The sequence below is a fragment of the Pollachius pollachius genome, assembly GCF_949987615.1.
Source record: "Pollachius pollachius genome assembly, chromosome: 1".
NCBI classification, from domain to species: domain Eukaryota; kingdom Metazoa; phylum Chordata; class Actinopteri; order Gadiformes; family Gadidae; genus Pollachius; species Pollachius pollachius.
In genome coordinates this window covers 21,333,356-21,347,709 of record NC_136934.1, presented here as the reverse complement: position 1 = coordinate 21,347,709, position 14,354 = coordinate 21,333,356, and the positions used below count along the sequence as shown (strand labels likewise).

Sequence of the window (14,354 nt, the reverse complement as noted above, 5' to 3'; positions counted from 1 at the left end):
CCTAGTAACTAGTTACCTTGAAAGTAACGAGTAACTTAAAGTAACTGAGTTACTTTTGAAACAAGTAACTAGTAACTGTAACTAAGTTACTAATTTAAAGTAACTTGCCCAACACTGGTTATCACTGATATGGACGATTAAATTGACGGTCAAAGTTGTGTCTTGAATGCATAAATTGGTTGGGCCTTAGGGTTGATACTGCTCGTAGTGCAAATGTATGGCGCATTTTGTTTGTGGTTTAAATCTGTGGTTTTATGTGGCTGAAATCGTTAACAAATTTGATGAAAATATGTGAATCTGTTCGATCTCATAACATGCCGTTGTCATTCATTGATCCGAGGGCTGTCCATTGTGCTGATTTCTTTTGAAACGATGTGCATCTCCTTCAAATGTGCGCTTAAGGCCCAGACACACAGCGCCGATTTCAGCCGTCGGGTGTCGTCGCTTGTAGCTTTGTTTTGTTGACTTGTGGATAGGCCTACTGATGTTCATTGATTTTAAAAGTAGCCTAAATTCGGCCTGCATGAAGATAGAAATTATTTGCTGTTGCAAAGAATCGTTTATGAATGCACTTTTAAAAAAGTTCTGGAAATAAAATGTCTTCAAATACAATATTAAAAACCATTTACATTTGATTAGTTATTGAAAGTCATCATTGCCTGGAACACACAAAAGATGGCATTTACTGAAGAGGCGTGTTAGGTCAGGCGGACGGGAATATATTTATTTTTGAGGGGGAGGGGGAGGGGGGGCTCGGCTGTCCTTACCTACTCTAAGGGGAGGCTCACATTCACCCAATTTGAAAACACCTGGTCTACAGCATATAACCGCGTTTTCTGATTGCCGAAGCTTCGACGGCAGTCTGGCCGCCGTCTAAGTCGTCCGGCCGCCAGTCCAGCAGCTCCGGCGGTGTACTCCGGGAGCTGAACTGCGGCCGAAGCTTTCCGGCTGCTCCGGCGGGTGTGCTCTGGGAGCTGAACTGCCGCCGAAGCTGGCAGGTCCGGAGGGGGTAGGTCTCAGCGGCAGTCCGGCAGCTCCGGCGCGGGGAGCTCGGCGGCAAGTCCGGCAGCTCAGCTCCCGGAGTACAATCCCTTTCTCCTCCATGTCGCGGTTCATGGACTTCAGAAAATCAACGCCTAAGTTCCTTTCCCCCAATTCCTCTCAACCATGGCCAAGATATCCCTCACCATGAGTCTTTACTTGTTGTGGAAGTGCCAGAGACGTGAGACGCAGTCTTTATGATTCATAATATCATCCAAGGCGCAAAAAGCTTTTGGCCGTGATATTAGATATAATATTAAATAAATACCCATATATAATATAATTTTTATTATATTATATTATATGATAAAGATATAGAGCTCCAGGAGTCCGCAAACGGCAACAATCCCTTCTCCATGCTGTGCAGCAGTTTATTTGCATTAAAGCTACAGACACCAGAAGCAGCCGTTCTGAAGGGACTGAAACAGGGGAATAGCGTAAGGTGAGATTTATTTTTGATTTATTTATTTATTTATTTATTTTTCCCAGCAAACAGCTTCAAAAACATGTTTTCTGGAACTCAAATACTATGTTTACTTGTTGGGAAAACGCCATAATAAGTCTCCTTTAAAAATAGATATTGACGCTACAAGTTCATGTCGGCGGGGTTGCTATGGCCGGTCGTTATGCGGAAATCGGAAAGACGTTGTCAGTCCCGTGTGTTCAATGTTCGCAACGTCACAGTTGTTTCAAAAAGTGTGTTTCCATCTCCATTTTGCGCATTTACTCTCTTTCGCATAAGTAATAATAATAATAATAATAATAATAACAATCACCTCAAGCGGGCAGAAAAACGTTTTTGCGAATTAGAGGACTTTTATGCAAATATTGGTGTTTCCATCACTGTTTACTGATTCGATACTTCAAAATTTGCATAAAAGCAGGGGGATGGAAACGCAGCTATTGTCACTTTAAATTTTGGCTCTGTTATTGCAGCCAGTAGCAGAACATGGTTTATGCATTGTTGAGATGGCATTTGAAACAAATGCATGGCTAAACGTGTTGGTAGTAGCTACTTAATCCTACTCTTTCTTACTAGCATCTATGGTGATCTCAGATCAATCAATGTGATCTAAAATTGCTAACGTTGTAGTGGTCCATGACAAAAAGGTCAAAGTCATAATCAAGATTTGTTTAAAATATGTTTGAAAAGTTAGTTTGTGCTGTTGAGTGTTGGCTTTCAGAACACAGGCATCATTGAAAAGACATTATGAACATCAGGAATACGTCCAGCACAGATCTGTATTTCCCTTTAAAACCTGTTCTGTGTGCTGTGTTCTTCATGTAGACAGATGGGTTTTAGATTCAATATATCATGTTGCATTTTATTAATGTATATGAAGAGAGGACAACTGAGTAAGGTGCTGCCTAGAGGTGGCCAGGGGATGAGTAAGGTGCAGCCTAGAGGAGATGAGTAAGGTGCAGCCTAGAGGAGATGAGTAAGGTGCAGCCTAGAGGAGATGAGTAAGGTGCAGCCTAGAGGAGATGAGTAAGGTGCAGCCTAGAGGAGATGAGTAAGGTGCAGCCTAGAGGATAGGATGTATTTGTTCCACAACAGAAAGTACAGAAGTACAGAGTGCAGAAGGATCCATTTACAATAAGGCCTGCGGTAAAGTGAAACAGGGCTTGCATAGGGAGTGGAAAATAGGAGGACCGGTAAGAGTCTAAAATATATGCTAGATAAAAACAAGTTCTTATTATTGTTTTGACATTATTATGTTATTGATGAGACGGATGGTATAAACATATGTGTTTTACAGCCCTGAGGACAGTAGTTCAACAAACACACACACACACACACACACACACACACACACACACACACACACACACACACACACACACACACACACACACGCACACAGAGAGCACACAGAGAGCACACAGAGGCCAATCTGGTCACACACAGTTACCGAGCGCATGTCTGTGACTGTGTGGAACTTCTCCCGGGGCGCTGACAGCTGTGCTCTGGTTGCAGACGGCAGATCTCAAGGAACACACCATCTACTTGACATCCTTTGTGCTGATCAGCTTGAAGAGGGCCACACAAATTAAATACCCGGCTTTGCAGCAACAAGTGAGATTCCCCCCCCCTCCTCCCACACTGCTCCTTTCTTCTCTTTTCCCCATTGGAAAAGCACATTTTCTTCCATCCATTTTCTTCTCCTTCTTTTGATTATCTTCAGTCCCAGCGTGACGCTATGGAGCAAGCTGCACTCTACATTTCCGAGCATGCCATGCATGTGAAGAGTTTGTATGTGCGTGCAGTTGCAACTTACGCCCTCACATTTTATGATGTTGACAATGACATGGCCACAACGCTGTGGGAGAGCCTGGAAGATCTGGCCCGACAGAAAGGTAGTGTGTGTGTGTGTGTGTGTGTGTGTGTGTGTGTGAGACCAGATTGGCCTCTGTATGCTATGACAGCTAATGTACCCTTCAATGAACCCTGTGTGTGTGTGTGTGTGTGTGTGTGTGTGTGTGTGTGTGTGTGTGTGTGTGTGTGTGTGTGTGTGTGTGTGTGTGTGTGTGTGTGTGCAGTGAGTACCACGGAACTGAGATATTGGCAGGAATCCAATGTGACTGAATGGCAGCAGCCTGACCAATCAAGTGGCCTGATGGTGGCAACCACCGCCTATGTCATGCTCACCACTGTGTTCAAGGTACATTTGACCTTCAAGGGGCCATGTCTCAGGAACAGAACACTCACTTCCTGTTATCATCTCATCTGATCAACGCTAAACTTGAACTGATCTTCACTTAAAGGGGAGGTTATACTACGTCAAGCCCATCCTCAACTGGCTGACTCAGGACCAGCACTACGGAGGAGGCTTTTATTCCACCGAGGTACACAGAGTAATACAAAGTGGAGGGGTCCTTGACCTATCTGCCATTCTCTGACTTCAGCTCATCCTCCACCCTGCCTGCATATCCAACTGTCTTTCCAACTATGTGTCTCTGCGTTTTATAATATGGTGTCTCTATGGGTTGATTTATTACTCTTTATGTACTTTTTTATCTTTTGGCCTGCGGTTTTTCTCTCGCCTTTTTAATGCTTTCTGTCAATGTCTTTGCTTGTCTCTGTTCCTGTCTGACTACCTGCCCATCCTGTCCTTCTCTCTGTGGGCCCCAGGACACGGTGTTAACCCTGGAAGCCATTACGGAGTACAGCCTGAAGTTAACCCGGTCCGAACTCAACCAGGACATCAGTGTCTCGGGGAAGGACATTAAGACTCTCGTTAAACTCAGGGAAAACCTACCCATGGTCTCGCCCATACAGGTGCCCGTAATACATCGCTGTAGACTAGTAGGTCAAAGGCCCCCGATATACTTAAAATGAAATCAAATTCGGGATGTTCACAGTCACAAAATTGCAGGTTTGCTGCCTAATCAAGCCACCGTGTTGGGCTTGGATCACCGCATTGTTTGCAGGGTGCTCAGCTGACCGAGTCAAATATCCACGCAACCCCCCCCCCCCATTTCACCCACCCCGATAAACCACTGGCTCCGATTGGTCAACAATACCACATTCTCGATTGCATCTCCTCCCACAACCACTCTGTCGTTACCTGACAAGCCCACACATCGCAGTGACTATTGTTGACTGGCAAGAGTGCTAGTTTCATCAGCTCATGCTGATACGCCGATTTCAATTTCATTAAGTATGTCGGGACCTAAGTGGCCAATGTACACAAATCAGAGGACATCCAGTGGAGAAGCGTAGTCGATGTGAAGTCGTCTCATGGTATTGGCTGCTAGGCTGCAGGCTTACCGTTATCATTTCCTCCAAGGTGCATACCTACGGTGATATCACGGTGTCAACAGGATATGGGAACGGTGTCTCCCATGTCGAGGTTCGTCCGGTCCCTCAATCACTTATTCAGTCACTCCCTCCCTCACCCCTTTACTCACTCACTCATTAACACTCTGTTTCAGCTCAAAACCGTATATTACCAGACCACGGTATCCCTTCAGAATTGTAACTTTGACTTCAATATAGAAATAACCAAAAAAAGTGAGTATTCAGCCATCTTGGGTGCCTTTCTGTATCCCTCTGCTAATATAATATTATTATTAATTCTGAATTGTAATGTTAAATTGTTATCCTTGCTCTCTCAGGTACCAGAACCCTGTATCATTCCCTAACAGCCTGTGTCAAGTAAGCCCTTTAAACACCCAAACTCCACAATCCCATACCAAATTACACCCCTGGCCATTCAAAGATCCTCGGCCACAGTGAAATACTGGCCTGTTTATACCTCAACAGCCATTAAGAAGTCTGCGAAAAAGATATTTGTTGAGACACAGTACCTGTCCCTTTTGTCAGTCACAGACCCTCTCTGGCTCGTAGCCCGGCTGCAATATGTCGCCAATCTCGGTGAATCTTTGTCAAGTAAACGCTCCACGATGGAGCAGGGAACGGACATCCTCTTACATAACATTATAACACCAAAAAGAATAGATGTAGGCCTGCAATCACACAAAAAAAATTCACATCGAACACAGTCATAGATGGCAGAGATATGGCTCTACATGCTACTTTCTGAGAACTTTAAGGGAGAAAAAAAGTGGAGTTAATTCCCAGAGGCAAACAAAAGAAAGATCTTTAATGGACTGGTGTGGTCTGGCTTTGGTTATCGTCCATTCGGTGAAGAGGGTTCAATATTACTGACTGCGAAAGCCGAGGAATTCATGAGACTGTTACCACAATTTTGTACTTGACACGTTATTAACTACATTATGTTTGAACCAAAACTGTGTAAAATGCAGTGTTACAGTGGTGAAAAGCTCATTTTAACCACGAAAATGGTGCATTTCCAAGGCGATGAAATACATCACGGCTTAAAATGTGACATAATGAAAGCTTAACCGCTGAATTTAATGTTGATTTTATTCAACATAATGAGGCCAGGATGTGACCCTTTTTTCCGTCCACAGATACAGGCCCCCACCAAACGAGGTTGAGCCAGAGTCGGGCCAGACTGTGTTGGAGATTCATCTTCCAACAGGAGTTCAACCAAACCTTTATGAACTCGAAGCAGTACATACATACACACACACAAACGCACACACACAAACACAGGCATCCACACTCTGGCACCATTCATCTGGCTTCCAGTAAACCATCCTGACTCTTTTTTTCTCCATGTGTTTAGTTTAAGCACGGTGATATTCCTGCCATCTTGGGTTATGAAATCATAGGAAACGTGGTCATCATCGAGACGGAATATGTAAGTCCATATCATATATATATATATAAATACAGACACGCACAGAAAAGCCTTTTCAAATATGTAGCGATTTAACCACTCCTCACATAATAAATAAGCAATATTAAAATGGTCACACCTAGGTTTACTCTAAATGAAATAAATGCCCCGAAACAGGATTTATGGAAAGTTGATGCAGAAAAGAAAGTTAAAAAGGAAGACCTTAAGGCACATGCTTCCTTGTCGGGTTCTTGTTGGAGAACATGTCAAATCAGTGTCGGCAAACATTCAATATTCATCGTTTTTGGGTGTTTGTTGTGTCAGTGTGCAAGCCACTAAAAAAAGCTATACATTTAAATACAGTATGGAAGGGAGTGCCATGGTATTGATATGTGTGTTGAGTTGCCATTGATGGCTTACTTTTTGTCTTCTTGTGGTTGCTAGGTGCTGATGTCCAGCTAATTTCTGATGTATTCCCATCTCTGGTTGCTAGGTTCTGATATGGTCCTGTCTTTTCATCTCTAGGTACCGTCTGACATCTTCCGGTGTGTAGGGTTCCGGGTCCGTGCAGAGTTTAAAGTGATGGCAGCAGCAAAGTCCATCTTCAGAGTGTTTGAGAGCGAGGTTCAAGGTAAACACCTGGTATTACTATGAACCACTACAGTTATTTATTTTGGCCTTCTGTTAGATAAGACTTCTAACAGAAGACAAATCTGTGAGCTCATTATTTATTTGCTCTGGCATAGGCATTTGGGCTCCCTTCCGTCCAGATTTCCAGGAAACCTGGACAGGGTTGAGCCAATCACAACGGTTTATTTGATGTGGTGCGGGTTTAATATGATTACTGTACAGAGGAGTGCTCTATGGGATCATTGTTGAGGATTTTCATAAACAAACCAAGATGGCTGCCACTGATATATCACACCTTCCATTGCTCTGATTGGCTGTAGGTCTATCCTTTTGTGTCTAGAGACCTTTTGGTCTACATCCGTTGATAACGGCCCTTGGAAAACAAAAAAAGAACTGGGAGGTTCCAGACTAGCAATGATGTCAGGTCAAGACATCGCCGCACAGGTCGATGTCAAGATAGGACAATATAAAAACACTGATTTTTTATTTTTGTTTGCTAAGGAAATGTGATGGGGTATGATGAAGAGGGGTTTATTTTTTATTTTATCATGATAGAGAGGGATAGATTGATACTAGAAAGAAAATATATGTGCCAATCTCTCCATGCTCTATGAAATCCATAGCAACATCCATTTAGGCCCCCAGTGTCTCCCAATGTAGTGCTATTAAATCCCCTGGTTTGTTTTGCCTTATCTAACAGGCAGTATGTGTGAAAAACAATTTTCGTTCGCTGAGGAGGACCTACAACGACTGTGTTTTGGGGAGGAGTGTCAGTGCATGACAGGTACCGTCATGGAGCTCTTAGGCCTCAGCCGTTAAATCTGGTGGATCAACAAATAAACAACCGAAAAATCTTAAATGTTTGTTGAGAATGAACGTGTGTTTTATCCCAGCCGCTTGCGCCACATATAGAGGAAACAGCACCGCCCTTACAGCAGCAGAACGCATGGTGGAGACCTGCCATGATCATATCCAATATGGTAAGGGAGACAGCCATGCAGAGAGGCAGAGAGACAGACAGAAACAGACAGACAGACGCATTGCTAAGAGATTGTTTCCTTCTCCAGCGTACAAGGTAAAGATGAAGTCTGCAGTGGCTGAAGGGGACTTTATGACCTACACGGCCATCGTAGTCCAAGTCCTGAAACAAAAGGACCGAGGTGAGATTTAATGTCCATTTACTCCATCCTAGCTAGACTTTGCTCCCAAACTAAAGACGTGTGTGTGTGTGTGTGTGTGTGTGTGTGTGTGTGTGTGTGTGTGTGTGTGTGTGTGTGTGTGTGTGTGTGTGTGTGTGTGTGTGTGTGTGTGTGTGTGTGTGTGTGTGTGTGTGGGGGTAGCGTTTGAGGGTGTGAGGCCAGGCATTGAGGTGGCCCTGGTAAAGAAGGCCACCTGCAGCTGGGTGGAGCTTCATAAGGACGCCCACTTCATAGTGCAGGGCTCCCGTGGTTCAGAGCTCCTCTCCAAAAACAACGTCAGGTCAGTCTCCCCTCTCCTGCCAATGTTTTTTAGGGGCCCAGAACATACTTAGTTGTGAACATTTGATGTTGTTTCTGTAACCTGCGGCCTTTATCGTTAGGCTTCAGCCCCGAATGTCCAAAATATTACAAATCAATAAAGATTAATATGAAATTTGCACCGGTTGTAAAGTTACTTACAACTTCTTATATTTCGATAAACTTAATGTGGAAAGTAATTCAGTAAGTTTATGAGTTACACCCATTTTTTAAATGAATAAGACATGTACTTTTAATGTTTATAAGGTGCCAGAGTGCATAAAAAAGCCTCAAAATACACCAAGGAAGGCCCCCTGGTAACATGTATTTCACACTGGAAGCACATTGTGATGAGCAATTTATGCTTCAAGCATCTGTGAGGACTGCACGGCCTAATTGACATCACACAAACTGAATGTGTGCCCCCCCCCCCCCCCCCCATATCCAAATGTAGTCCTATTTACTGTCCTGGTTTGAATTTTGAAATGCTTGCAATACAATTCTCCAGAAGTCACGTGTTTGAACATTCAAATGGATGTCTGCAAATTAGCTTATGCCTGTTACACAGACTCAGACAAGTTCCAGATGCGTCACTGTGCTCCAATTGGGGGAGCATATGCTCTCGTTAACCGCTTCCATTGACTTGCTTGGTTAAAGTAGCTCCATCAATGGGAAAATAATACACCTTTAATAACGCCCTCTAGATTTCTAAAGACGCTTATTCCAAACCCATGCCAGCAGCATCACAACAAGACTGTAGTTTGTCTACAAACACACAGATCCTCATAGATCCTCGACTGGCACAAGGGGCGGTCTTCTGAGTGGCAACGTGGTTCTCCGTGGACGCAGTTGGTATTGGGCCTCTGTGATGTGGGGTGTTTGATGTTTTCTAGGTACCGTTTTCCTCTGGACTTGGATTCTGTTCTTGAGCTGTTGCCAGATTGTGGTCCTACTGGCTGCAATGACCCTGAACTGAATCAATATGAAGAGGACCTCCAGATTTTTGGCTGTAGCTAACCAGCCCTGTTATGAATAGGATTAATTACTTTTTAATAATGAGCATATTTGTTTTCCTCCTAAATTACTTTTTTTGCAGGCAATACATACAGTATTTTCATAGAATTTAACATGGTAACAACAAGCAAAAACTATCCGAAATTCTCTCTCGCTCATATGCACACAAATAAAATCAATTCAATTGATCAAAAACAAACGTGTGTGTGTGTAAAGTGTGTGTTGTAGGTGATTATTTTAATTAATTATTTGAGGAGCTTTTCATTAAATTATCAACTGGGATCAACACAACCTATTGTTGGAAATATGGGTAAAAGTTGCAGAAAGAATTTCCTTTCGGAGGTTAACTTAAGTGTGTTATTTTAAATATGCCAAACAGTTAGCTTTCCCAACTAAATAAATAAATAATCTGACACAATTTCTCCACCTCCGTTATGGGTTAGTCATTCTTTCTGTTATCTTCGTGAGACCATCCAGATCTCACATTGTGAGTTTCCATTTTGTTTCTGCCTGCAGATCATATTCACAATGTCTGGGCTTTAATATCTGGATTTCTCAAAAGCCTTACTCTTTTTAATAAAGGGAAATATTTAATAAAGATGATACAAAAAGAAGGATAGGCCCTAAAGATCCCATGGCATGAAAATTTCACATTCAGAGGTTCTCTAACATTAGTATGAGCCCCCTAGCCTACCTACGCTCCCCAGTAGCTAGAAATTTCATTTGGTGTAAAACGAGCACTAGCCATTCTGCTCCGCCTTTGAAAAAACGAAGCTCAGACGCACCGTTTTGGAATTTAGCCCCGTATGTCGTCATAAGGGGAGATGCCACATCCCCTTTCTCTGCCTTGCCAGCCCAGAGAATTTGGCCCGGCAATGTCCTACGGCTGTGCGAGCGCCGCATACATGTGTGTGTGTGTGTGTGTGTGTGTGATTACCAGTGTTGGGACTAACGCGTTATTAAGTAACGCGTTACAGTAACTACGTTACTTTTGCGGTAACGAGCACTCTAACTAATTACTTTGTCAAAATCAGTAACGCGTTTATTGTTACTGCGATTTAAACAGGCTCGTTACTCGTTACTTCGCGTGCATAACCCAGAACTACAGTTTCCGTGGTGGACGTGAAGCGGACGTGAGTCACGTCCGCTTCACGTCCAGTAAATGAATTAAAACAATGGCGGCAGTCGACAACGGTCCAGGCGTTGTATTTCTCTCATGGAAATATGCACATTCTTTTTCCTTTCTGACAGTAAAAGACATAAGGAATATTTTGGTGACCTGTCATCTTTGTGGAGGTTCGAAAACTCTAGCCACATCAAAAACTAGCAATTCTAATCTGATGAAACATCTTCAGAAACAACAGGCATCTACCAAGCTAGTTGAAAAAGACCCTGAAGGTAACACAGGTGATGCTGCTGCTAACGTCAGCTCCGCCGACGCTAAAGGAGAAGCCACTCCAGCCAAACAACAAAAGCTTGATTTTACAAAGCCTGTTGCACAGTCTATAACCCAGACACAGCTAAACAAATGATGGAGATGTATGGACAAAGACTGATATAGACATAGACATACTAACATAGACTACTAAAGCACTTTATCCACCATTATTGATTTCATCAGTTGTTTTATTTATCTAAACGGCCAGAGTGGAGGAAATATTATTTTTGTTAAACATTAACTATGTTTGTGAGGCTGAAAGTACTTTTTATTTATTAAGTTTCTCTTTGTGAGGCTGAAAATACTTTTAAGTTTGCCCATCATTATTGATGATAAGTTCTCCAGTTGGTGGAGTTTAGCTGTTTTGAGCTAGGTTAACTTACAAAGAACGGATAAACCTCACTGTGTTTACATTGAAAACATCTATTGTATCAGTTTTGCACTATTGATTCCTACAGTTGCTAAATGGTCTGAGGCACAGTTTAATTTTTGCACTGCCAAAACTATACTTTGTACCTGTTTCAATGGCTACGATAAATATGCCTATCAAAAGTTTCAAAACATACTGTATGTTGTGTTTTGTTGATCCACTGCTTCATCGTAGTGATACTGGGTACAATGATCAAATTTTACAGTTGTTTTGTCGAACACTATGCCACATCAACCCCAAAATAATGTGTGTGCATTTGTAGAGGGTTGGAAACAGTTGGAAACAATGGAAATATTTCATTTATTTGCACTCACACTACTACACTGCTATGTCACGTTCAGGTCACTAGGTGGCGCATTGCGCTTGTGGTAGGATAGGACTTACGTGTAAGCAAGCCAGAGGACTGGTAGCCTCCCTAGCTATCCAGTTAGGGAGGTCCTTTGCCACATTAACACAATAAGATAATTTAGGAAAAAAAAAAGTTACTTTCCCTAGTAACTAGTTATCTTGAAAGTAACGAGTAACTTAAAGTAACTGAGTTACTTTTGAAAAAAGTAACTAGTAACTGTAACTAAGTTACTAATTTAAAGTAACTTGCCCAACACTGGTGATTACACACACTGTAACGCAAGCGTTGTACACTTCTTTGGTATTGGACCGTTCTGCTGTTGGTGTTATGGCGCATATCACATCGGTTCTTTGACGTCTCTGGTATTTCCACAACAAGTCTGTAGTTGGGGTTATCTCAGCCATCGTTGAGCCCCACAGTGGGCAGCCGGCAGCAGGCAGCCGGCAGCAGGCAGCGGGCAGCGGGCGGTTCAGTCTACTTCAGATTGATGTGGAAGTGGAAGAACCAGAGACGCGGAGAACCCGACGCAGTCGTTTTTGATTCTTAATATAGTCTGGAGGCGCACACAGCTTTTGTCTATGATAATATGTATTAATTGATATGTATTATATGCTATTATTTAGATATAGAGCTCCAGGACTGTAACCCAATTGTTGTACACTTCTTTGTTATTTGGATAACCGTTCTACTGTTGGTGTTATGGCAAATAACACGTCGGACTCTCGTCTCTGGTATTTCCAGAATGAGACTGTAGTGGGGGTTATCTCAGCCATGGTTGAGAAGGAATTGGGGGGAAAGGAACTTTGCTTTGACTCCCTGAAGTACATGAACCAAGACATGGAGGAGAAAGGGATCGTTGCCCGCGATTGTCTCCCACTTCCCGCTGCCCGCTGCCGAGGGACCACCAAGATTGAGATTGAGACCATTGAGATTCATAATATCGTCACACAGCTTTTGGCCGTGATAATATATATTATATGATAAAGATATTTATGTATAATATGATATTATTTAGATATAGAGCTCCAGGACTCCCGCCGGAGCTCCCGGAGTGTTCTAGAATATTTACAGAACACGGCCAAAGGCTGTGTGCGCCTGGCCATTGCAATACATCCACTGTAAACAGAGCGCATGGTACCGTGGCCGCAAGCTGCTCAGGGCCACACCCCCACCCTCCTCATTGACCCGCCTCTCTCCTCCTTATTTGCATTAAAGCTACACTGAAAACGGCACATTTGGGGAAAGCTCAATGTGCGTCTTGCTCGTATTGGCAATTCTGCACCACGGCTGAATTTCGGGAGCGTCTTCAAATACTGTGTTAGGGGCCCACTAACATCTATATTAAAGCATTAAAGCAAGTAGCATGCCATGGGACCCTTAAGAAGGAAAAAAGCATTGAAGTGGATCATTAAAATCCACTGGCCTCCTGGATTCGGCCATCCAGTCAAGAGGTCTACAGAACTGTGGGTAAAGGTAGAGAGACCATAAAGAAAGCTTTGGGTGGGTTAGGGATGCAGTGGCATTAGAAATGAATGTACATGTACACATCTCGTGCTTATTGAGGACTATGACACACCAAGTCTAGTGAGGACTACGACCCTCTCAGCTAGGCTCTGGTTCGACCTCCAATTCAAAAGTTTACCCGGCTGTGTCACGGATGGGTTACTGCCCGGGCTCACCGGGCCCAGGCCAAGGGGGCCAAGGGGGTAGTAGCAATATTTTCCCTACATTATTATACAGCGCCTTGCAAAAGTATTCACCCCCTTGGCATTTTACCTATTTTGTTACATAACAGCCTTTAGTTCAATATTTTTTTACTCTGAATTTTATGTGATGGATCAGAAGACAATAGTCTAAGTTGGTGAAGTGAAATGAGAAAAATATATACATAAAACTATTTTTTAGAAATAAAAAACTGAAATTTGGCATGTGCATATGTATTCACCCCCTTTGTTATGACGCCCATAAAAAGCTCTGGTGCAACCAATTACCTTCAGAACTCACATAATTAGTGAAATGATGTCTACCTGTGTGCAATCGAAGTGTCACATGATCTGTCAGTACATATACACACATTTTTTGAAAGGCCCCAGAGGCTGCAACACCTAAACAAGAGGCACCACTAACCAAACACTGCCATGAAGACCAATGAACTCTCCAAACAAGTCAGGGACAATGTGGTTGAGAAGTACAAGTCAGGGTTAGGTTATAAAAAAATATCCAAATCTTTGATGATCCCCAGGAGCACCATCAAATCTATCATAACCAAATGGAAAGAACATGGCACAACAGCAAACCTGCCAAGAGACGGCCGCCCACCAAAACTCACGGACAGGGCAAGGAGGGCATTAATAAGAGAGGCAGCACAGAGACCTAAGGTAACCCTGGAGGAGCTGCAGAGTTCCACAGCAGAGACTGGAGGATCTGTACATAGGACGACAATAAGCCGTACGCGCCATAGAGTTGGGCTTTATGGCAGAGTGGCCAGAAGAAAGCCATTACTTTCAGCAAAAAACAAAATGGCACGTTTTGAGTTTGCGAAAAGGCATGTGGGAGACTCCCAAAATGTATGGAGGAAGGTGCTCTGGTCTGATGAGACTAAAATTGAACTTTTTGGCCATCAAAGAAAACGCTATGTCTGGCGCAAACCCAACACATCGCATCACCCAAAGAACACCATCCCCACAGTGAAACATGGTGGTGGCAGCATCATGCTGTGGGGATGTTTTTCAGCAGCCGGGACTGG

At 43.2% G+C, this 14,354-nt stretch overlaps 1 protein-coding gene across 1 annotated transcript in view; it reads left to right on the top strand.

Moving 5' to 3' along the window:
- The window catches only part of c5 (complement component 5), a gene marked incomplete at both ends in the record, with an annotated part of 34,326 nt that extends 24,932 nt beyond the window's left edge, over window positions 1-9,394 (top strand). Inside the window, 16 exons of the mRNA XM_079755113.1 lie at window positions 3,020-3,118; window positions 3,228-3,399; window positions 3,583-3,704; window positions 3,808-3,888; window positions 4,175-4,321; window positions 4,833-4,895; window positions 4,978-5,056; window positions 5,161-5,200; window positions 5,980-6,082; window positions 6,198-6,272; window positions 6,777-6,882; window positions 7,582-7,665; window positions 7,775-7,861; window positions 7,949-8,041; window positions 8,222-8,360; window positions 9,271-9,394. Coding sequence (XP_079611239.1) covers window positions 3,020-3,118; window positions 3,228-3,399; window positions 3,583-3,704; window positions 3,808-3,888; window positions 4,175-4,321; window positions 4,833-4,895; window positions 4,978-5,056; window positions 5,161-5,200; window positions 5,980-6,082; window positions 6,198-6,272; window positions 6,777-6,882; window positions 7,582-7,665; window positions 7,775-7,861; window positions 7,949-8,041; window positions 8,222-8,360; window positions 9,271-9,394 — 1,614 coding nt within the window. The remainder of the gene's footprint in view (window positions 1-3,019; window positions 3,119-3,227; window positions 3,400-3,582; window positions 3,705-3,807; window positions 3,889-4,174; window positions 4,322-4,832; window positions 4,896-4,977; window positions 5,057-5,160; window positions 5,201-5,979; window positions 6,083-6,197; window positions 6,273-6,776; window positions 6,883-7,581; window positions 7,666-7,774; window positions 7,862-7,948; window positions 8,042-8,221; window positions 8,361-9,270) is intronic.
- Between the last annotated feature and the right edge of the window lie 4,960 nt (window positions 9,395-14,354).